Raw genomic sequence first — 25,541 nt, forward strand, 5'->3', positions numbered from 1 at the left:
CAAATGACCCCATCCTACTTTGATTACATCAGCAAAAACTATTTCAAAATAAGGCCACATTAGGAATCAGGGGTTAGGAATCCAACATTATCTTTTTTGGGGGACACAATTCAACTTACAACACACTTTCTGATTTCTCTTGTATAAAGACTAGGCACTAGATCAATAGCTCCCATCCTGGGGTTCTTGGGATTTTAGGTGTCCCCAAAGTAATACACTTTGAAAATCTCCACCATGACACTTATTAGATATTTTTTGATATATTACTAAAATATACTGAGCCTCAGTTTATGCACAAAATCAACCTTGTAGGACTTATGGACTAAATGAGATGTCAAGCATTTTGCATTGGATTTGGCCCACAGTAAATGTCCAATAAGAGGAAGAGGCAGCATTTATGTTTTGAGTTAAACAGTTTAGGTTCAAATCTTGGCTCCATTTGCTGTGTGATCTTGTGCAAGTTCTTTAATTTTGCTGTACCATGGCCTCATGTGTAAACAGGGTAATAACAGTATTTTATTCCTGGGAGAGGAAGGATAGCAACATAAGTTAATAGATGAAAAGCTATTTATTTATTTATTGGGGTAGGGGAGAAGCAGAGGGAGAGGGACAAGCAGACTCCCCGCTGAGCAAAGAGCCTGATCAGGGGCTCAATCTCACAACCCTGAGATCATGAGCTGAGCCAAAATCAAGAGTTGGATGCTTAACCGCCGGAGCCACCCACGTGCCCCTGCAAAGCTTTTAGAACAATGCTTCACAAACATTTGTTTGCTATTATCTTCAAAATATAATCAAGCAACACATCTGACTAGCCACCAGGAAGCCAGGTTAACATTCTAGCTCTGGAGTGTGCAATCTGTCAGAAATAGTAGCTACTATTAGTAATAATGATAAAGAATTTCATAATTTTCCCCTTTTAAGTTCCAGGGTTTGGTCACAATGCCTTGTAGTTCCCCAAATGTTTCTTGTTTTCATATCTGAACCTCTGCTTTCCCTGCTACTCTCCATTATTTTTCACTTGACTCTCTCCTACCGGTTCTTCAAGATTCAGGTGTTTCCTTCTCTGGGAAACCTTCCTTCAAGTCTAGGGTAGGTGTTTCCTGTTTTTCTCTATTATTGTACTTACTATATACACTTATGTTTTATTTCTAGTTCTAGTTCTCTAGTTCTTGTTTCTCTTTTCCTCCACTATTAGTTGCTTGCTACCTGTGTGATTTTGAGATAAGCTACTTAATTTCTCTGAGCCTGGGTTTCTTCATCAGTGAACTACAGATGTAAAAACGTAAACAAGATGAACTTAGCACTTAGGACAATGTCTAACACTTTTCCCAATGCCAAGCACACAATGAGCAGTCAATAGTGTTTATTGATTAAATGCAAAATAAAATAATTTGCAGATTTTATTTAATCTCAGAAAAAAGAAGTCACGGGTGCAAAATCAGAATGAGTATGTAGGCCACACATAGGAGAGAGGGCAACTCTCTGAACTCAGATGTTAAATGAATAAAATTAACATCATGAATGAGATTAAAAAAGTCATCTTAGAGAGAGACTGTTTCTCAGGCCAGGAAAGACTTGGCTATAACTTATTAGTGGTATTAGCTGTAGAGAAATGATCAGTATGGAAACAAACAAAAACACCCACAGAGGGTTATCAGAGATGTTAGAAACGAGATGATTAATCTGGGACAAGAGAATTCCAGGCACTTGAGAACCATTTTGTTACAGAGTGGGAAAGGTTTATCAACATCACCATGGCTTAAAAGAGATCTACCTCTGGATTCTGAATCACACTCTGATAACACTCTCATGCCGAAACCTGACTGGTGATTGGGGTGCAGAGTGCTTTTCCAGTTACAAAGCAGGGCACTGGAAACAGGTGGGAACATCTTTTTTTGTCGATGAAAAGAAACTGCATCCTTTGTTAAATCAACGCGATGGCATCTTGGTTTATATATAGTGTCCTGCCATCTGACTCTGGTTATTAGGAGTCAGTGTCTCTCTCTCTGGTCAATTCAATTCTGACTCGATGGCTCTGAAAGATTAAAAGCGAAACCCTCAACAATGATGATCCACCAATAAGTAAAACAAGAGTTTGGAGAATCTTTCTGCTCTAGCATGTTAGCACTCCTTCCAAACCACAACAGAGTACAATTCAATGATAAACAACAAAAAAAGCAAAGAACACTAGAAACATTTTTAAAAGATTTATTGTCCATTTTCCAAAGAAATATAATGGTAACAAAAAACCCAAAGACACCTTATTAAAAGTACTTATTCTTAGTATTGAGAACATAATTTCAAGATTCCGTATCGTTCTTCAAAGAATATTTATACCCAAGACTTTGAAAGTGGAATCAGAAAGGCGAAAAGGACCTAAAAGGAAAAAAAAAAAAAAGGTGGTAAAGAGAATTCAGAAACAATTTGTTTCCAATCTATCTGAAGCAGAATTTTAAATAAGACAGTGAGTAAGTCCATGAAAATTTCTGGGGGAACAAAAACACCATCTTCTTGGAAAGATTAAGGCAGTCAAAGGAATCTGAAAAACATCGGTGCCATTAAGACCAAGTTTGCCTGCTTTCCTGGTTCCACACTGTGTTTCCATGTAGAAACACCACAGATGTAGTGATATAATTACATTAGACACTCCATGATAATTCTGGGGGAAGGGAAGCCTCTCTTTTGTAAAATACAGGTAAAGTCAAATGCCTTAGGAGAAGTTTTGGTCGAAAGTGGTCTCGACTCTAGAAGAAATCATTCAGCTCCTTCCACGGCTGTTGTGGAGATAGGTTTCACATAGTATGGACCTTCACTCAGGTAAGTTCTGAGCCTCAAATAATTTGGGTTCCCAAAGATTTCTGCAATTGTCTTGGAATTGGCAAGTGCTTTCACCAGTTCATATTTAGCATCCTTTGAAGCTTTGTCACGCTCCACAGACCGGTCCATCACATATTCCACAAACCCTGGACTATTAAACATAAGTTTCTGAGCCCAGGGTTGATTTGCAATGGCCTGAAATGGAAAGCAGAAAGATTAAAACTCCTCTAAGCCTTCAGAAGTTAAATGTGTTACTCGGATAGCACAATCCTTAGGAAAAAACTGGACAACATGAACCTTAAAAACGTTACTTTTTGGGCCACCTGGGTAGCTTAGTCAGTTAAGCATCTGACTCTTGATTTCAGCTCAGGTCATGATCTCAGGGTCCTGGGATTGAGCGCCATGTCAGGCTACACACTCAGCAGGGAGTCTGCTTGAGATTCTCTCTCTCCCTCTGCCCCTCCCCCACTCACACTGTCTCTAAAATAAATAAAAATAAATCTTTAAAAAAATGATACTTTTGCCTAAATAAATTCCCTCCTGAAAATCTAACTTAAGAAAATAACCTAGGGGTGCCTGGATGGCTCAGTCAGTTAAGCATCTGACTCTTGATTTTGGCTCAGGTCATGATCTCAGGGTCATGAGATCAAGCCCAGTGCTGGTCTCTGTGCTCAAAGTGGAGTCTGCTTGTCCCTCTCCCTCTACTACTCCCCCTACTTGTTCTCTCTTTCCCTCTCTCTTGCAAATAAATAAATAAAATCTAAAAAAAAAGAATCTGAATATTAAAAAGCTTTGTTTACAAAGATGTTTATCATAGTGTGGAAGTTATAATATAAATGTCTAATAGTGGGGGGGATAGGTAAGTAAATTATGGTATATAGGAAGAAAAAATTAAATAAACATAAAGAATAATGTTTATAGGGGCGCCTGGGTGGCTCAGTTGGTTAAGCAACTGCCTCCGGCTCAGGTCATGATCCTGGAGTCCCGGGATCAAGTCCCACATCAGGCTCCCTGCTCAGCAGGGAGTCTGCTTCTCCCTCTGACCCTTCCCCCTCTCATGTGCGCTCCCTCTCTCTCTCATTCTCTCTCTCTCAAATAAATAAATAAAATCTTTAAAAAAAAAAAAAAGAATAATGTTTATAAAGAAGAGGCAAATCTATGATATTAAAAAAGTAGATCCAAATTATATACATGGCATAATCACAACAGTGGAAAAATAAAAACTAGAGAAGAAAAGACTACCCTGAAGAAACTCTCATACGTGTGCAAAAGATAATATTTTTGAGAATGTTCATTGTAGTACCATTTGTAATAGAGAACTACTGAAATCTTCATTGATAGGAAAGTGATTCAACTGTGGCTATACAATGAAATAATGACCCTTTTTTAAAAAAAGATTTTATTTATTTATTTATTTATTTATTTATTTATTTATTTATTTATTTAGAGAGTGCAAGTGGGGGTGGGGCAAAGGGAGAGAGAGAATCTCAGGCAGACTCCACACTGACTGCAGAGCTCAATCGGGGCTCAAACTCAGGACCCTAAGATCATGACCTGAGCTAAAATCAAGAGTCAGATGCTTAACTGACTGAGCCACCCAGGCACCCCTGAAATAAAGACTTTCTAATTGCCACTTTTAACATACACAAACCTTAGAAACATAATGTTGAAGAGAAAAGAATGATATGAACAGCATGATACCATTCACAAAGTTTAAGTATAGGCAAAATACTGTAATTTGTTTAAAGATACACACATATGTAGTAAAAGTATAAAATCATGCATAGGCTTATAAACCCCGAATTCATGACAGTGATTACATCCAGAGAGGGAGGAAGGCGGAGGGGGGGGCGGGTTGGCAGAGATTGGAAAGTATTACTGATGTCTGAAATTTTCACTAAAGGGCGCCTGGGTGGTTCAGTTGGTTAAGTGTCTGCCTTTGGCTCAGGTCATGATCTCAGGGTCCTGGGATCGAGCCCCGCATCGGGCTCCTCGCTCAGGGGGAAGTCTGCTTCTCCCTCTCCCTCTGCCCCTCCCCCTGCTTGTGCACTCTCTCGCTCTCAAATAAATAAAATCTTAAAAAAAAAAATTTCACCAAAAAAAAGGTAAATAAATACTAACACTAACACTAAAAGGAAATACACAAAACAGGTCTGACTTTAAGTGATTTCAAAAATTTCTACTTCACAATGTTTTCCAAATTTTAAAATAACGAATAAGCAGCTTTTACGAGAGCTGACACAGCTTAACTCAACCTTGTGGGTTTGGGCAAAGCTTGCTGAAGACATGCCTGAGCTAGTTCTTTAAGAATGAGTAAGAGGTTAACAAGCAAAGTTGGAGAACAGTGTTGAATGTAGAGGGCACATAAAGGTCCAGAGATGTGAAGCAAGCAGTTTGGTATTACTAGAGCACTGAGTGCCAGAAGGGGAATGGCAGGAAATAAGGCTCAGGAAGAAGTCTCGGGCTGGGTCAATAGAGGATTTGCTTGATGGCAGATAAGGAATCTGGAATTAATTCTGTGATCCCACAGAATCCTGTCCAAACCTCTGCCACAATACCTAATGCCTTTAACTGAAACAATCTGTTGACACATCTGTCTCCCTCATTAGTATACACTAATAGCACAGGGCTACGCACTGGTATTTCCCAGGGCATGGCAGAGTAGCCACGGGCTGAACTAGCTTCATCCCAGAAGGACCTGAGAAAACGAAGAAGATTCCTACCGTGAACACTTTTAAGGCAGCGCAGTGCAGTTCAGGGAAGGGTTGATTACTGATACCACGGAAGAGCTCCAGAGGATCCCGAGATAAAGAAGAAAACCAGGATTCTGTCATTCGCAGGAGGTCATCAGTCTGCTGCTCAGGCTACAGGACAGAAAGGAAAAATCTCAAGGCTTTGGAAGTCAGGAAGCCTGGGTCTGATGGCATGCTGTCCTTAGTTTGCTACATGATCTCTGCTAAGTCTGGAGCACACTTTCCCAAACCCAGCTCAGACTTCCCCAGTTGTTTTTTGTTTTCCTGATGGGGTGGATTAGGGAAGCTCTAGGGTCCTCTCTCTCCAGTTCTAACCTGGATGACTCCACTTTAACTTAAAAGATGTCACTAGTTAAATAATGAGGGTTATCTTCTTTTACTAAAAGTTGAGTAACATTTATATTAAGTTAACCAGTATTATGTTGACTTATACAGATTTATTCTCCCAAACATATCCCACAGTCCTTCATTAATTTCCAATTTACTTACCGGTATATAAAAAATAGATGAAATAGCATCTAAACACCTAATTTTGAGCTCTGTCGAGGCATTCTTTGCTTGATATCCTATTTTCATGAGCAAGCGTTCAAAGCGAGTTCCTTTGAAGGATAACAAAGTATTTTTTATTGTGGTAAAATTAATATAAAATTTAACATTTTAGGGCGCCTGGGTGGCTCAGTTGGTTAAGCGACTGCCTTCGGCTCAGGTCATGATCCTGGAGTCCCTGGATCGAGTCCCACATCAGGCTTCCTGCTTGGCAGGGAGTCTGCTTTGCCCTCTGACCCTATCCCCTCTCATGTGTTCTCTCTCATTTTCTCTCTCTCAAATAAATAAATAAAATCTTTAAAAAAAATAAAAAAAATAAAAAATAAAATTTAACATTTTAACCATTTTTAAGTATAGAGCTTAGTACATTCATGTTGTTGTGCAACCATCATCACTACCCATCTCCAGAACGTCTTCTTCATCTCAAACCAAAGCTCTGTATTCATTAAACAGTAACTCCCCATTTCCCCCACCCTCATCCCCTGATAACCAGTATTTTACTTTCTGTCTCTATGTATTTGACTAAGTACCTCATATAAGTGGAATCATATAATACTTGTCCTTTTGAGTCTGGCTTATTGCATTTGGCATAATGTCTTCAAAGTCCCTACATGTTATAGCATGTATAAGAATTTCATTCCTTTTTTTGTTCTAACTGGACCATGCCCAGTGTGGAGCCCAATGTGGAGCTTGAACTCATGACCCTGAGATCAAGACCTGAGCTGAGATCAAGAGCTGGACACTTAACCAACTGAGCCACCCAGGCGCCCCTCATTCCTTTTTAAGATTGGATATTTCATTGTATTGTATACACCACATTTTGTTTATCCATTCATCCATCAATGAACATTTTGGATTGTTTCTACCTTCTTGGCTATTATGAATAATGCTGTTATGAATACAGGTGTACAAATACCTTCTGAGTCCCTTCTTTCAATTCCCTCGGATGTATATCTAGAAGTGTATTTGCTGGATCATATGGTAACTCTATGCATAATTTTTTTTAAAAGATTTTATTTATTTATTTATTTTAGAAAGAGAGCGCATACAAGCCGGGGGGAAGAGCGGGGGGCGGGTGGGGAGGGCAAAAGAATCTCAAGCTGACTCCATGCTGAGTGTGGAGCCCGATGTGGGGCTCAATCTCAGGATCTTGAGATCATGATCCAAGCTGAAATCAAGGGTCAGTCACTCAACCAACTGAGCCACCCAGTCGCCCCTCTATGTATAATTTTTTGAGGAACCAACCACCATAATGTTTTCCACAGCAGCTGTACCATTTTACATTCCCACCAAATATGTACCAGGCTCTCAATTTCTCTACATCCTTGTCAACATTTGTTATTTTGTTTTTGTTGTCTTTTTTTGTCGTAATAGCCATTCTAATGGGTATGAAGCGAACAATGAGATTTTTTTAAAAGTATGCTTTTATATACTATGACCTCTACCAACCTAAACCAACACAAAAATGAAACATGTAGTTGGAGACCAAGTGACAGGCCTAAAACACACATTCATATGTAATACAGCATATATATAAGACAAACTGCAGAGGATTTGGAATCAAAGGACCTGGATTTGAGTACAAGATGCCCCACTGTCTGTGTGATCTTAAAAATTCTCTTAACTTCTCTGAGTTTCAGCTACCTTATCTATAAAATGAGAATGCCATACTATGTTCTTTGCAGGACCATAAAAGGATTACATGTCATAGGTAAAAGCACTTAGAAAAGTATATATAACCAGGATACCAGTTGTGATACACAATAGCATACTAATTTTCAATTCAAGATATACTTCATAAAGGTTTTAATAGTGCCCATATTATTTTTTGTATAGAATTCAGAGTGCTTTAAGATACTCATGGATGTGCTGTAAAAGTATCATTCTTAACATAAATTTGTAACAAATTTTTGTTTCTTTTTCTTCCTGGACATTACAAATATAAAACAAATGTGTGTTTTCATTAAATATTCACAATCCCAAGAAACAGTTGTTTATCCTTTTTATGAATATACGAGGAAAACGGCCTACAGTAATGAAGTAAGGATATAAAGTTCAAAAAGCTAAGTCAGTGTTGGAACTGGGATGTGAACCCAGGTCTTTCTGACTCTAGTCCACGGTCTCTGGACCATGAATACCATCAAGGAAGGTGTAGAGGGGACACAGTGCTTGGTCTAGCCAAGTAAAAACATAAATAAACAAAAATTCAGTAATAATTATGAGATTTTCTAGGGATGAGTCCAAGGTCACAGTAAAAAGACAGCCGTCTGTAAGAGTAGTTTCTACAATGTAGTTAATGCACCAACAAATGAGCTTATATATTGAATCCTTGTCAAAAATGATGATATCCCTAAAGAAAGCCAAAATAAGTCATACCAACCTGTTTTTTGTAAAACTTGTTTTCCTTCAACATTGGATCCCAGGATTCCAATTGTGTCCACTGCTACACCAATCATGGTGGGGTCCTGACTTTCTGTCATTTCAAAGACTTTTTCCATAAAGACAGGATAACGCTCACAGATTTGTTGAGGACTATCCATGATAGCCAGGTTTCCAAAAAACTTCACAAATCCTAAAGATATTTACAAAAACATACGTTAATAGAGGAGGAAGGCCACATAAATTGTGGGCCCTATGTTTTCATAGGGACGGTAATAAACTACCGGCCAGGAAGGGGAGATTGGTTATAGTACTGTACTCAGTTGCCTGGCAATCAGACAGCCCATAAGGAGATACCGAAGGACCTGTGATGTGTGGTCCTGAGAAGAGAAACCCCAGGGTATCAATGGAGCTGGACTCAAATACTGAAGCATTGTCATATGCAAGAGGAAGAGTAAAGAACAAGATACAAATTGGATACAAATTACAGGAAAGCAAGTTTGGAGCGACTGTAAGGAAGAAATTTTTTTTTTTTTTTTAAAGATTTTATTTATTTATTTGAGACAGAGAGAATGAGAGACAGAGAGCATGAGAGGGAGGAGGGTCAGAGGGAGAAGCAGACTCCCTGCCGAGCAGGGAGCCCGATGCGGGACTCGATCCCGGGACTCCAGGACCATGACCTGGGCCGAAGGCAGTCGCTTAACCAACTGAGCCACCCAGGCGCCCAGAAATTTTTTTTTTTTTAAAGTAAACTCTATGCCTAATGTGGGGCTTGAACTCATGATCCCGAGATCAAGAGTCGCGTGTTCAATACAGACTGAGCCAGCCAGGTGCCCCAAGAAATTTTTAAACAGAGATGTTCATCGATGAAGTAAGCTAGGCTCCCTAAGGAAGGAATACATTTCCAATTTCTGCAAGTGCTCAAGAAAAACTAATTAGCCATGTCCTAGAACAGCATGGCTGGAGTAGATCCTATATTAGATAAAGATTCCAAGAGAGATTTGTTGAATCTGTGAAATATACTGTAAATGTCATTAGTAGTATTTTTATTTATGTTGCTTTTGGCTAAGGTTTGAAGGAAACTATCCTCATGCTCTAAATAGCAATGGTATTTCCAGAAAATCAGAATCAATAAGGCGTGGCTCCCACGGCAATGCAGTCCACCTCATTAAGGGCTGTGGGTATCATCTAAAGGGAATCTGCTCTAAAGAAAATAATTCCCAGGTGCCTAGGTGGCTCAGTTGTTAAGCGTCTGCCTTCGGCTCAGGTCATGATCCCAGGGTCCTGGGATCGAGCCCCACATCGGGCTCCCTGCTCCGCGGGAAGCCTGCTTCTCCCTCTCTCACCCCCCCTGCTTGTGTTCCCTCTCTCACTGTCTCTCTCTCTCTGTCAAATAAATAAATAAAATCTTTAAAAAAAAAAAAAGAAAAGAAAAGAATCCCTGGCCTCTCCCGTCAGAAAGAACTCAGAAAAAACATATACCATCATTTTCACAGAAATCAGTATTTCTTACCTGGCAAATAGAAGCTAGAGAAAGGGTCTGATTCTGCCCCAACAATTATATTAGAAATCTGATCAATTACTCCTTCTTGAGCAAGGTACTGTCGTCCATGATGAGTATATGCCAGTGACGTCACCATTTCTATACAGGTGGCTCTGAAATGCCAAGATTTTGCATGTGGTTAACATAGTTTATAAACTGCTTTCATAGGCTATCTTACTGAATTCTTTTAATCTAAAAGGTCAGTAACCCTGGCTCTACTTTTCAGATGAGGACACAAGGATGAGAAAATTGCAATGATTTGTTCAGAATCACATTGTTATTACAAGGTAGAGTTTAGACTTAAACTTTGACCTTCTGACTTGAGGCCCGTTACTATTTCCACTATGATAGGGCTGCTTCCTAAAGAATTTTTTTTAATTTTTATTTTGAAATGTCACACATATACAAGAGTATAAGAGATCAGTGCAGTATGTCGCCATGTACCCATAATCCTGATTGCATAGCCATCATGATTTTGCCTTACATAAGATTTTTGACAAGATTTTGCTTTTCATCTTTTTCCCTCCATTTCTGCTGAATTATTTTAAAGCAAATTCTAGTCATCTAGCCATTTACCCCTGCATACTTCGGTATGCATCTCTAAAAACATGAATATTTCCTCACACAACTATAATGTCATTTCCACATATTTTAAAAATTGATAAAAATTCTTGGTATCAGGGACCTTTGGCTCCATTGGGCTTGTTGGCTCTTACTATTGCAGTGGTGACGCACTTCATCCTGTCTTTCTCAGACTCTTAACATCTGGAGGTCTTCCTACTCCTCTCAGCTCTTCCACCTAGATCCATAAGCCTGGGCCTTTCTTACAATCTCGCTCTTTTTTTTTTTTTTTCCGTCTACCCTCGACTCACCAACATGAGTGCAGATCCAGCTCTGCCCCAATGCCCGCCTGGCCCCAAAGCACCCAGTTCTAGGGACTCTTCTCCAATGCCTGAGATTTATGGGGCTGGAGAAAATTATGCGTCCCTGCAAATGTCATCTGCTGAGACACCCCACGCGGAGACTGTCTCTCCTCTTCCCTCATCCATGGATCTCCTTGTTCAGGACAGCCCCGACTCCTCCACCAGTCCCAGGATAAAACTACCACCCACTTCTGGAGAGGAGAGAACAGTGAAGAAGGAAGATATGGCCCAGGGCAAGAAACAGAAGATCAGGACCGTGTTCTCTCAGACCCAACTCCATGTCCTCAATGATCAATTTCAGAGACAGAAATACCTCAGTCTCCAGCAGATGCAAGAACTTTTCAACATTCTGAACCTTAGCTATAAGCAGGTGAAGACCTGGTTCCAGAACCAGAGAATGAAATGTAAGAGGTGGTAGAAAAACCACTGGCCAAAGGAGAGCAAGAGTGTGACTCAGAACAGCACAGCAACCGCAGAATACCCAGGCTTCTATTCCTACCACCAGGGATACCTGAGGAACACTTCCAGAAACCTTCCAATATGGAGCAACCAGACCTGGAATAACCCGAATTGGAGCAACCAGATCTGGAACAGCCAGTCTTGGAGCAACTCCTGGAATGGCCAGTCTTGGAGCAACCATTCCTGGACCAGTCAGACCTGGTGCCCCCAAGCCTGGAACAATCAGCTCCAGAACTGTGGAGAGGAATCCCTGCAGCCCCAGATCCAGTTCCAGCAAAATTCCATCAGCAATTTGGAGTCCATCTTAGAAACTTCCAGGGAGAGCCATAGCGTAATACAACAATCTGCTAAGTATTTTAGTACCCAGAAAATAATGGATTTGTTCCCAAATTACTCTGTGAACATACAGCCTGAAGATGTATGACGATGAGTATATTATTCGATCTCAATTTGGGCGGTGGCTGTATTACTTCTCCTAGGCTTTGTCTTTTAGGGTCCTATATATCTCTGCCTCGATATTCTGTTTCCCATTATTCTTATTGTGTCCGTTGAGGGGGTTTGATTGGAGTCAAAGAGGTTTCAGTAGCATTGGCTGCTATGGACAACATGATAAAAGGTGTTTCTGGCTATAGATAACTAGATACAATCCTAACGTGGATATCTTTAGGCTCTAGAATCTAACCTCAAGAATAGGAAGTGAAGATACAAAGACGTGTGATGAAGGATAATTTGTATTTTCTGAGATTGTGAGGCTTTTCTTGTTAATAACCTCAATTGTTAACGGTGAAGGGTTAAGCTATAATGTGCCTCATTGATTTCCTCTGTCCCTTGTGATGTTTTACTAGAACTGTTAATTTGTTCATTATTCTAGTATTTGTAGAAAGATGTTTTGTATTTTAATGTATCATGATAATAGTACCAGTCTGGCTGATTGGTTTATAGGTTTAAGTACAAATAAATAAAATACCCACTTAAAAAAAAAAATTCTTGGTATCAGGGCGACTAGGTGGCTCAGTCAGTTAAGCAGCTGACTTGATTTCAGCTCAGGTCATGATCTCAGCATCCTGGTTACTAAGTCCCAAAGCTGTTTCCTGGACCTCCAAAAAAAGACGTTTTAAGAGCTCTCTCAGCCAACATACCTGACCAGCACATCCTCCCCAGTCAACTCCCTGAGGAGCTGGGTTACCAATCCACTGGTGGTACAGTAGGTTAAAGATTCTGGTGACAGAGAAGAAATCTCCACAATTAACTGAAAGAAAAAGACAGAAAAAGCAAAAAGGTCAAAACAGCCCCAAATCTGTTAAATCTCATTTTTTTAATAGTTATTTAGATTTTTATAACCAAACAGGTTCTCTTGTCCTTTCTCAATTCTTCCAATGACAAGATGAAATGAAACCTCTTCTAACATAAGGAAGACTCTACTCTTTAAAGCTCCCTGGCCCAAGGCCTTTAATACTACTTCTTTTTTTTAATTAATTTTTTTATTATGTTCAGTTAGCTGCTGTATAGTACATCATTAGTTTTTGATGTAGTGTTCAATGATTCATTAGTTGCATATAACACCCCGTGCTCATCACAACACGTGCCCTCCTTAGTACCCATCACCCTGTTACCCCAATCCCCCCACCCCCCTCCCCTCTGAAACCCTCAGTTTGTTTCTCGGGGTCCATAGTCTCTCATGGTTCATCTTCATCTCTGATTTCTCCTCCTTCAGATTTCCCTCCCTTCCCCTATGGTCCTCAGTGCTATTTGTTTATGTTCCACATACGAGTGAAACCATATAATTGTCTTTCTCTGCTTGACTTACTTCACTTAGCACCCCTCCAGTTCCATCCATGTCGATGCAAATGGTGGGTACTTATCCTTTCTGATGGCTGAGTAATATTCCATTGTATATATGGACCACATCTTCTTTATCCATTCATCTGTTGAAGGGCATCTCAGCTCCTTCCACAGTTTGGCTATTGTGGACGCTGCTGCTATGAACATTGGGTGCAGGTGCCCCTTCTTTTCCCTACATCTGTATCTTTGGGGTAAATACCTAGTAGTACATTTGCTGGGTTGTAGGGAAGCTCTATTTTTAACATCTTGAGGAACCTCCATACTGCTTTCCAGAATGGCTGCACCAGCTTGCATTCCCACCAACAGTGTAAGAGGGTTCCCCTTTCTCAACATCCTCGCCAACATTTGTTGTTTCCTGTCTTGTTAATTTTTGCCATTCTAACTGGTAAGGTGGTATCTCATTGTGGTTTTGATTTGTATTTCCCTGATGGCTAGTGATGTTGAGCATTTTTTCATGTGTTAGGTCTCAGTTTAAATTAAACACAGGACTAGGCACATTATATAACTGAATTTTTAATTTTTAAAAAAATCCATTATCTGTCTCCATAAGAAGAAAAACTTCATTAACGCGTAAGAATTACTTTGGCACAGAAATACTCCATTGTATCTGATTGTATTTGTGTGTGTTTTTTTTTTTTAAGAAATCATCAATCAGGGTACAAAAGCCTAAATCAGCAAAAAGATGGTTAAAAATCATTCATTCATTCATTCATACATTCTATCAGTCAGTCATTCACTTACTCATTCCACAAGGTTGTCCTGAGGGCTTATGGAGATACAGGACATTGAAGGATTTTAAGCAGAGGAATGACAGAACCAGATTTGAATATTTAAAAGATCATTCTGACTACATCCAAAAATAGACTAGTGGTATCAAAAATGGATGGGAAGAGACCAGTCTGGATACAAATAGAATAGCCCAGGTGAGAGATACTGGTAGCTTAGACTAGGGTAGTGGTGGTTGTATCAAGGAAGAGAAGTGCATGGTTTAAGTAAAACTGACACCATATGGACCTAATGGATATGTGGCAGGGAGAACAAGGCCTCACAGAGAATGAGCCCAAGGTCTAATACCCAACCATGCTGACTATGATACAGGGCCAGTGTGTTGCTATTTTTGACTGGAGCACGGGCTGGGTAAGGAAGCTCAGGAGTTTGGTTTGAGCATGAGTGTGAGGGGCCTAGAATACATAGGTCTAAAGGGGGAACAGTGAGTAAGCCATTGGACATGAGGGTCTGGGCTCAGAAGAGAGGTCTGGGTTGGAGGTGTATGGAGTCATTCCATATAGATGGGAACTGAAATCATAAGATGAATAAAATTGCCTAGAAATGAATATACAGTGAGAACAGGGTTTGGGAATTCACCTTCATGAACTCCAACAATTCAACAGAGGATAATGAGCCAGGAGACTGAGAAGAAATAGCTAGAGAGGCAGAAGGGAAACCAGGAGAGCATGGTATTAAGACATGCAAAGTAAGAAAGTGTTGTGAACAGGGAATTAGACTGTCAACGATTCCATTTTGTATATGCAGCCTATTAACTGTATGGCCTGGGTCAGCTACTCCATCAATAGTGAGGTTAATGATGATCATGTACAGGGTTTACCATAAAAACTGAAGACAATATATGTGGAGATTTAGCACAATGGTAAGTACAAAGCGGGTACAAATGAGAGTCATTTCTTCATCTTACTACTGTAACTATTTCAAAGTCTAGTTGTTGTTTTTTTTTTAAAAGATTTTATTTTTATTTATTTGACAGAGAGAGACACAGCGAGAGAGGGAACACAAGCAGAGGGAGTGGGAGAGGGAGAAGCGGATTTCCCGTGGAGCAGGGAGCCCAATGCAGGGCTCGATCCCAGGACCCTGGGATTGTGACCTGAGCCGAAGGCAGACGCTTAATGACTGAGCCACCCAGGTGCCCCTCAAAGTCTAGTTTTAACATTATCTCCTTTATTATAGTACTTTATGTAGTGCACTGTAAATATTTTTTATATGACTGTCCCACATACTAGGCTGGGAGTTCACCCCCACATCCCCAGCATCTAATATAGGGCCTAACACACTCAATGAATACATGGTAAACAAGCCATCTTGCCTTCCAGTGTAAGCTCTACTGCATTCTGAATTGCAGGCATCAGAAAGTGTGCAGGGTGCCTGGGTGGCTCAGTTGTTAAGCGTCTGCCTTCAGCTCAGGTCATGATCCCAGGGTCCTGGGATCGAGCCCCACATCATGCTCCCTGCTCCGCGGGAAGCCTGCTTCTCCTTCTCCCACTCCCCCTGCTTGGGTTCCCTCTCTCGCTGTGTCTCTCTCTGTCAAATAAATAAATACTTTAAAAAAAAAAAAAAGAAAGTGTGCTTTTAGGGGCACCTGGCTGGCTCAGTTGGTTGAGTGTCCGACTCTTGATTTCGGCTCAAGTCATGATCTCAGGGTCATGAGATCGAGCCCTGAGTTGGGCTCCATGCTGAGCACGCAGGCTGCTTAAGATCTTCTCTTCCTCTCCCTCTGCCCTTCCCCTTGCACTCCTGCACTCTCTCTCTCTCAAACAAACAAAAAAAAGCGTGCTTTTAGTCTTACCTCATACACTCTGTATCGAACAATGTCATTTGTTTTCATTACCCTTTTCAAATCATCCAGCAGATTGCTTTCAAATAAAGCCTCCAGTCCAGCTTGGGTTAGTGATATTCTTGACAGGGACTTAATGGCCTTATAAGGAAAGAAAATACCTCTTAAATCATAAAAATGCAAAATATTAATATTTACTTCATGAGATTGATGTGAAATTAGTATGTGGAATGCATCTTGCACAATGAGCATTCACTATGTTTTAGGTATCACTATTTAAAACTGAAAAAGATACACAGTATTCCCACTAGAAAACAGATGATGTAAATTTTGTTTCTTATCAAGCAACCTAATATAAGCTCCATGATGGATAATTTAGATATGTGTATTCTAGAAAACAGAAAGGGTTTACTGGTATTTATTTGACACCATTTATTTATCTGATACCATCTATATGAGGTTACCAATTCAACTATACAAATCATCCATCCTAAACTTGCACCTCTCAATCCAGAAGGCCTTCTTTTGTTTTTTAGAATACTCTGTGTATTTAAGCTGATGGCTTTAGGTGACTCACCGCTTTAGCTACAGACAGATTGTCTCCACCAATACAATAAACAATCTGTTTTAATAATTCAGCATTATTTAGAATCTCAGTAACAGCATCAGAATTTTCAACAATTCTTCCGACCTGAAATAAAAAAGCAATCAGAAACTCCCTTAGTGTGCATTTATCTTAGGAGTTACTGATTACAGCTATAAGACAAGCCATTAAAAATTCCAAATGACCTAAATTCATTAAAGCTGAACATACTCATGGTATAGTCACATTATTGAAAAGAAAGAAAAAAATTAACGGTAAAGAACTGACACTTCAGTGAGAGAAGACAATACAAATTCTAGTTCTATCAATTTTTAGCTACACTGACCTTGGGCAAATTAACTAACTTCTTTGAACCTAATTTCTTATCTGTTAAATGAGAATACTACACTTAATTGCAGGATAGTTATGATGATTGAAGGAGACTAAACAGGAAAAGTATCTACTATGGTGTCTAGCACATAAATAGTCAGAGAATCAATCAATACTTTCTCCTTTTCTGTTGAATTAATACTTCCAGAGGAGAGAAGGAAAAACAGTACTTGAATGCCTACTAAGTAACTAACTGCTTGGGTCCTAACAACTTAACAAAATAATCCTCAGCAGCAGCTCTTCACCTAAATAGCAGAGTATTTTGGTTACTAGGGTTATAAGAGTTACTGTCTCAATTTCTTGGTTTAGTGACCTTTACAATAGTACTTTTTTCATGCCACTATAATAAGACCTAATATGGCAATTACTTTCTCTAGACAAGGAGCTCCCTGAAAGAAAGAAATAGGCTTTATTTATCTTGGTAGCTCTAACAGTATATGGTACAATGCCCGGCATGTAAAAGGAATTCAGTCAGTATTTGATGAATGAATATTTCAGACAATACTTATTAGAACTCCTTACTTTAGCTTGGATCCTCCTGGTTATAGTTAGCTATGCACACTAGAATAGACTAGATACTTCCTAGGCACAGAGAGAGATTCTGTTTTCTTCATCTCTCTATCTTTGGCACCCAACACAGAGCCTGGTCCAGAGCAGGTGGTCACTAAATGTCAGTTCCCTTATTATGTGCTAGTAAAACTTCATACCTGGGATAGAGTGAGAATTTTTACAGAATCATTGGGGTGAGTCAGTCCCCTCTGAAGGTCAGCCCCGAGGTTCCGGGCCACGTGAACTGGCTCCACAGCTTGGAGCAATCTCTCCAGAATGGATACACACAAAGCGATCTGTTCCCTAAAGGAGACATCATAGATCTCATTAGTTTGTGTCCTGCCACGTACATAGTAACAACCTATTAATATCTGAAGTCTGGCTCAATGAGGATCTTCTCCACACAGACTTCCCTTTAAAGTACTAACTTCGGGGGTGCCTGGGTGGCTCCGTTGGTTAAGTATCTGCTTTCGGCTCAGGTCATGATCTCTGGGTCTTGGGATCAAGCCCCATCCCCATGGCGGGCTCCCTGCTTCTCCCTCTCCCCCCTGCTCATGCTCTCTCTCTTGCTATCTCTCCCTCTCTCTCAAAAAATAAATAAAATCTTAAAAAAAAATACTAACTTCTACTAATTTACTAAACATTTACTAAGTACCCATTATGTGCCATGCCTGTGCTGGGGCTACAAAGAAGGATAATTCTCTAGCCTCAATGAGCTCAGTCTAATGGAAAATATAGAAGAACAGAAGGGCAACTATAATCAGGTGGATAAATGTTAGAGGTTAGGATTGGAAGCTATGGGAGCTCAAAAAAGAACGCAGGGATCAGGAAGCCCTCCCAGAGGGGTAATAGCTGAGCTAAATTTTAAGAAAAAGTGGGGATTATCTAGGAGGACAAAGGTGTTCCAGGTAGAACACATGAAGGGGAACAGAGGAATGAGGCAGTGTTATACATTCAAGGAAGTACAAGGAGCTCCATCTCACTGGGGTAAGAATGGGAGAGAACTGGGGAGAAGGTAAAAGGGGGGTATGAACGGGGAGCAATAAAAAAGGAAAGATGCACAGAAGACACATTCTGATGGGTCTTTTTTGTCATGCTACAGAATTCAGACTTTTTCCAGAAGGCAATGGCAAGCCACGAAGTGGTTTTAAGCAGAAAGTAACATGATGAGATCTGACTTGAGGAAGTCACTCTGCATCAGTTAGAGAAAGAATTTTTCAGTTAGAAGGCCGGTGATGAGGGAGTGAAACGAGGGAGTAGTAAGGAGGGATGGAGAAGAGAGAAAAGATTCAGGAGCAATTAAAGAGGTAAATTAATCAGAACTTGATGACTACCAGTTGTGGATACAGAAGATGTTTTAAGAATAACTTCCTTTTCTCTTAATGGGCAGTACAAGTAAACAGCCCAGGCACTCATATACGGTTAATAGGAGCATACAATTAAACTGATACAACTTTTCTAAAAGTTGATTAAGCAATACATAGCAAAAGCCTGAAAAATGAACATAACTTTTTTAACTTAGGGATTCCACTTTGTATAACTGCACCTAAGGGAATGATTAAGAATGTTTATTATACCCAAGATAACTGAAACCATATGTCCACACAAGAATTTGTACGTGGATGTTCATAGCAATAGAAACAACCCAAATGTCCCATCAATTAATGAATGGATAAACACAACCCAATTTTATCCATCCAATGGAATATTATACAACATGGATAAAATGTGGAAATATGCTAAGTGAAAGAAGCCAGACATAAAAAGCTTCCTTTTGATGATGATTCCATTTATATGAATGTCCAGAACAGACAAATCTATGGAGACAGAAAGCAAATTCCTGGTTGTCAGGGCTAGGGGAGGGACAGAGAGGAGGAAGGTGGAGGAAGGACTGTTAATGGATATGGATTTCTTTTCCTTTTTAAAAAAACTGTGACTGGATATACCATGGAATTTACCATTTTAACCATTTTTTAAATGTACAGTTCTGTGCATTAAAGTTCATTCACATTGTTGTGCAACCATCACCATCAACCATCTCTAGAACTTTTTCATCTTCCCAAATGGAAAACTCTGTATCTATTTTTTAAAGATTCATTTATTTATTTGCTAGAGAGAGTACGAGAGAGCATGGGCAGGGGGTAGGGGCAGAGAGAGAAGGAGAGGGAGAAGCAGACTCACCGCTGGGCAGGGAGCCCAACACGGGGCTGGATCCTAGGACACCAGGATCATGACCTGAGCCGAAGGCAGACACTTACCCAATGAGCCACTCTGGTGCCCCAAACTCTGTATCTGTTAAACAGTAACTTCCTATTCTCCCCTCCCCTGAGCCCCTAGCAACCACCATTCCACTTTCTCTCTTTCTAAATGTGACTACCCTTGGTGCCTCATCTAATTGGAATCATACAATATTGTCCTTTGTGACTGGCTTATTTCACTTAGAATGGTGTCTCCAAGTTTCCTCCACGTTGTAGCATGTGTTAGAAGTTCCTTTCTTTTTAAGGCTGAATAATACTCCATTGTATGTATATACCACACTTTATCTATTCATCTGCTGGTAGATACTTGAATTGCTTTGTTATTGTAATTTCAATTTGCATTTCCCTAATGACTAATGACACTGAGTATCTTTTTATGTGCTTATTCGCCATCCTTGTATCTTCTTGTTCAAATATTTTGCCCATTTTTAAATTGGATACTTTTCTTGTTTCTGAATTTTGAAAGCTCTTTATATATTCTGAATACAAGTCCTTTATCAGATACACTCTTTGCAAAGATTTTTCTCCATTTGTGACTTGCCTTTTTATTCTCTTAACTGTGGCCTTTGAAGAGCAGAGTAATTTTGATGAAGTCCAATTTATCAATTTTTCCTTCTATGGATCACGCTTTTGGTGTCACACCAAAGAAATCTTTGTTCAATCCAAGGTCATAAAAATTCTTTCCCAGGTTTTCTTCTAGAAGTTTTATAGTTTTAGGTTTTATATTTAGGCCTATAATCTCTCATACACTGTTGGTGGGAATGTAAAATGGTACAATTACTTTGGAAAACAGTTAGACAGTTTCTTAAAAAGTTAAATATATACCTGCCATATGATCTAGCCATTTCACTCCTAGGTATTAACTCAAAGAGAAAAGAATATGTCTGTGTAAAGACTTGTACACAAATGTTCATAGCAGTATTATTTGTAATAGAGTCAAACTGAAGACAGCTCAAATGTTCACCAGCAGGAAAACCGAAAACAAATGTGGTACATCTATACAAGGGACTACTATTCAGCAACAAAAAGGAATGAAGTATTCATCCACACCACATGGAAAAATTTAAAATAATTATGATGAGTGAAAGAGACCAGAGTACATACTATGGGATTCTGTTTATATAAAACTCTTTTTTTAAAAAAAGGCAAGGGCGCCTGGGTGGCTCAGTTGGTTAAGCGACTGCCTTCCGCTCAGGTCATGATCCTGGAGTCCCGGGATCGAGTCCCTCATCGGGCTCCCTGCTCGGCAGGGAGTCTGCTTCTCCCTCTGACCCTCCTCCCTCTCATGCTCTCTGTCTCTCATTCTCTCTCTCTCAAATAAATAAATAAAATCTTAAAAAAAAAAAAAAAAAGGCAAACTCATCTATAGTGATCAGTGGTTGCCTGGCTGAGGTGGAAAGGGATTACAAAGAAGCACAAGGAAACTTCTGGGGGTAAGAGATATCTTTGCTATCTTGACTGTGGTGATGGTTCCATGGGTGTATACATATGTCAGTATGTCAATACCTGTCAAATTGTGTAGTTTTTTAAAGATTTTATTTATTTATTTGACAGAGAGAGAGCAACAGAGCACAAGCAGGAGTGGCAGAGGGAGAAGCAGGCTCCCTGCTGAGCAAGGAGCCAGATGCAGGGCTCAATCCCAGGACCTGAGATCATGACCTGAGCTGAAGGCAGACGCTTAACCAACTGAGCCACCCAGGCGCCCCTCAAATTGTTTATTATGTGCAGTTTATTTTATGCAAACTACATTTCAATAAGGCTATTTTTTTTTAAAAAAAGCAGCCATAGGTTAAACTGTATAGTGCATAAATTTCAGATCACATGTGGCCCTTTATAGTAAAAAGCCAAAGAGTTAATAATTTACAATCAATCTCCATATTGTAAAGCAATAATCTTAGGACTTACTTTCTATCACAAAAACTCCTGTCAAGATTCTAGATTTACATCTATTAGATCAGATTCTGAACCAATATATAGCAACCTGGTTTTGCCAGGATAACAGAACTAGATCTAGAGACTGCCAATCTACTATCTGCAGAAGAATTATTCTCACAAATTGCAATTGGTATCTCCTATGTACCCAGTTCTGAATTACCCTGTTTTTAAATTTCCATTAAAATTGTTGCCTAGGGCACTGCTCCTTCATTAGGCAAAACACATCCCCCATAGACCTTATTCTTCAAACTCCCATTCATTTCAGCTCCTACTGTATCTCTGGTGTTAATTTAGGTTATGACTTTTGAAATTTTCTTCATCCCTGATATAAAGTGGTTGGACTAGGTGGCCTCTTTAAAATTTATGAGTCTAATCTTTTATTTGGCATATATTGTACTATGTGCTACACCCTAAGAGGGATGCAGAGATGAACAAAATACGTCCCCTGCATTCAAAGGATTTTCAAACCAGAAGTAAACACATAAAGAACTATAATATAATGCAACAGTGACAAGTATCATTAACAGAAATAATGATAATGCCTCTCAGGAGATCTGAGGACCAGTCACTTGAAACTGGAGTGGCCAAGTGAGACTTTTTGGAGGTGACAGCACTTTACCTGGGCTTTCAAGAATGGAAGAATTTGGAGAGAGGGAGGGCATTTCAGTTAGAAGGACATGCATGAACAAAGTTAGGAAAGTGCCAAGTCATGCTCAAGGGAAAGTAAATGTGCCACATGGTAGCTGAAGCAGATGAAATATTTGTAGAGGAGTGGAGGGAAAAGATGAGGCTGGAAAAGTAGGATGGAAATATACTGTACCGGCCCAAATGCCAGAAAAAGAAGTCATAATTTCATACTGTAGACAATGGGAAACGATGGCAAAGATTTGAGACAAATAACCCAAGAAGTTAACTGGTTGCTGTGTGGGAAGAACGTGCTGGACAAAGAAGCTTAAAGGTAGTGAGTCAGACTAATAGCAAGAGACCCAGCAAGAGGGAGAAAATGAGGGCCTGAATTAAAGAGGACAGAAAAGAGATATTTCATAGGCAGAACCGGAAAATGTTAACTAATGGATTTAATGAAGCAGAACATGTATAAAAAAGGGAGGAATCTCAGAAGGATATAGCCAAGAAAGCCCCCTGAAATCACCCAGTGTTGATCTAGTTAAGATTTTTTTACCGTTTCAAGTAGAAGGATCACTTTTACATTTCTGGATCACAAAACATTTGTAAAATTAGGAGCTCCAGTGGCGCAATCGGTTAGCCCGCGGTACTTATACAAAGTGCTTTTTAATCAAACAGTACAGATGTGCATAAAATGAAAAAAGTTGCCATCCCAAGTCCCACTTCTGCTTTAATAGTTCCTGCTGTACCTTTCAGATATTATCAGTGTTCTACTAGTCTGTGTAGTGGGGAGGGGGGACGGCGATTGAAATCCTTAAAAACATTACACATAATGGAATCATAAACTCCTACAATTTTCCTTTTTCATTCAACAAGATATATTAAGAGATTTTTCCATGTCCACATACATAGATCTACCTCAATTCTTCTACTAGCTGCACAGGGTTACACAGTAGTAATATATCATAATTTATTTCCAACCCCTTTTAATGGATATTTAGGTTGTTTCTAGTTTTTTGCTGTCACCTTCTGTTATGCAGCTTTCTCTGTATACAGGACATTTTGAGTGCGAGCATACCTGCCTGTTCCATGCCTACGGATCAAAAGATACGTGAATTTAGAATGTGGGTGGACCTTGTCAAATTGCCAGGATAGGACCCATTCTTAAGAGGAAAGAAAGTCACGAACCCGTACACATGACTGCGGAGCCTCCTTCTAGGTGGGCAACCTCCCTTTCCCTCTCCAATTCCTATTTCAAGGATGAAGGCAGTGAGGCCGGGCGACGGCCAGGGGCACACAACTCGGAGGCTGGACTTGAGCGCCGCGTCTGGCCTCGCGACCCAGGGTCCCTCCCGCTAAAGTGTCAGCGACTTCTTTACCCTCCCTGCGACTGGGGAGAACCCTTCCCCTCCTCCCAGCCACCCTCGTCTCCATGCTTGGGGTCGTCTCACCGATGGTTCTCGTTGAGCAGGGAGAAGAGCGGGCCGAGGCGCAGTTCGGCCGCTAACTCGCGGAGCTCGCTGAGCGGCACGGTCTGCAGCACCGAGTGAAGCGCGCGCAGCTCCTCCAGCGGCGCTTCCAGTCGCGACACCTCCCTCAACAGCGCTAGCGCCTGGGCCGCCATCGTGCTCCTCCCGCCCCGGCTCGCGGCTCCGCCGGCTCCCGGCTCCCGGCTCCCGGCTCCCGGCTCCCGGCGCGCCGCTCCGGGCCTCGCGAGATTTGCGGGGCGCAGCCTCCCTTCCCGGGGTTTCCGCCGGGACTGCGAGCTGCCCCGGCCGCACCAATAGCAATGTGGGGGCGGGCGGGCAGCGCGCGCGCTCCGCGGCCGCCAAGCCTCGCGAGACGGAGGCCGTCACGGGCCGGGCCAACTGTCGCCGCTGGTTACGGGGTTGCGGCCGGGTGTCATCGTGGGCGCCGCTTGGTGGGTCGCGGAGGCCGACTTTCCGGTCGCCTTGCGTATTTCCCTCAGAGAGCGAAGGCGCGTCAGATGCCCGGCAAGCGGAGTGGTGACAATGAGGACCCACAGAAGGTTAAACGGCCTCGCGGGCGGCCGCCCGGTCCCAAAGCCAGGCTGTCGGCTGCGGCGAGGGCGGCGGTGGTGGAGGCCGCCGCGGCTTGGGCAGCGGCCGAGGCCACCCCAGGCGGCGCGGAGGCTATGGGCATCCTGCTTCCGGGCCAGACACGAATCAAGAGGAGGCGGAGGGTCATGCCTCTGGAAGACAAGATGAAAATTCTCGAGAAGCTGGAAGAAGGCGTGAGTAACACCGACGTGGGGCGCCTGTTTGGCGTCAACGAGTCAACCGTGCGCACCATTAAGAAAAACGAGAAGGCCATCAGGGCCAGCATGGAGAGTGTTTCGCCGGTGTGCTCCAAGGTGCTGTGCATTCCCCGTGACGTAAACATCGAGAAGATGGAGACCGAGTTAACCTTCTGGGTGGAGGACCAGACCATAGGGGGCCGGCCTCTGACGCTGAAGGCCATCTGCAGCCAGGCCAAACGCATTTACAAGCAGCTGGTCGAAACCACTGGGAACGGCAACCCGGATAAGTTTCATGCGAGCAAGGGATGGTTTGAGAAGTTTAGAAATCGCTACAGTCTGCGAAATTCGAGGTTGATGGGGGAGGAAGAACCCCTGAATGCCCAGTCGGCACCGAAGTATTCCAAACAACTCCAGAGACTGATCAGAGCCAGAGGCTACGTGCCTCAACAGGTCTTCAACGCCGAGGAGATGAGCCTGTTTTGGAAGTGCATGCCTTCACGTACTTTTAGGGAAAAAGACAAAAATCCCGAAAGCTTAGAGGAAGCTAAGGACAGGATTTCCCTCATTTTTTGTGCCAACGCCGCCGGTGACAAAATGATAAAACCCTTGCTGCTTTATAAAGACCCCAATCCCACTTGTCTTTTGGAAAAAGATAAAAACCGCCTTCCTGTGTTCTGGCGATCACACCCCAAAGTATCATTAACTGCTGCCCTCTTTTTGGATTGGTTTCATAATTGTTTTATCCATCAGGCCCGGAGTTATTTAATAGAAAAAAATCTTGAGTTCAGAGTGTTGCTAATTCTGGACAGAGGTCCCAATCACCCAGACTCATTATTCTTTGCTCATCCTAATGTTGATATTGTGTTCCTCCCTCTGGAAGGCACTAGCTATCTTCAGCCCTTGGACCAGGGTATAATTGAAGCATTCAGGAGGTATTACACTAAGCATATGTTTGACCACTTTGCTGACTGTATTGAAAAAAACCCCTGTCTTACTTTGAAAGAATCATGGCAACAGTACAACATTGCTGATGCTTTGGTAGTGATAAAAGAGGCAATGGATGATATAAAACCGGCTGCTCTTAATAAAGCCTGGTGGAAACTTTGGGATGATG

General features: G+C 41.2%; 1 protein-coding gene and 1 pseudogene across 1 annotated transcript; one reads left to right on the forward strand and one right to left on the reverse strand.

Moving 5' to 3' along the window:
- Positions 1 to 2,194: 2,194 nt before the first annotated feature.
- On the reverse strand, positions 2,195 to 23,908 carry PSMD5 (proteasome 26S subunit, non-ATPase 5). Its single transcript, XM_081803490.1, has 10 exons — positions 23,619 to 23,908; positions 17,509 to 17,653; positions 16,406 to 16,519; positions 15,841 to 15,969; positions 12,560 to 12,669; positions 10,009 to 10,151; positions 8,497 to 8,688; positions 6,060 to 6,169; positions 5,541 to 5,681; positions 2,195 to 3,012 (listed from the first exon to the last, which is right to left on the reverse strand). The coding sequence occupies exons 1-10, from the start codon at positions 23,789 to 23,791 to the stop codon at positions 2,755 to 2,757; spliced, it is 1,515 nt and encodes a 504-aa protein (XP_081659616.1). The 5' UTR covers positions 23,792 to 23,908; the 3' UTR covers positions 2,195 to 2,754.
- LOC102728834 (homeobox protein NANOG-like) lies at positions 10,915 to 11,890 on the forward strand (annotated as a pseudogene).
- Positions 23,909 to 25,541: the final 1,633 nt, after the last annotated feature.

Source organism: Leptonychotes weddellii, chromosome 14 (assembly GCF_054177405.1).
Source record: "Leptonychotes weddellii isolate Sample4059 chromosome 14, ASM5417740v2, whole genome shotgun sequence".
NCBI classification, from domain to species: domain Eukaryota; kingdom Metazoa; phylum Chordata; class Mammalia; order Carnivora; family Phocidae; genus Leptonychotes; species Leptonychotes weddellii.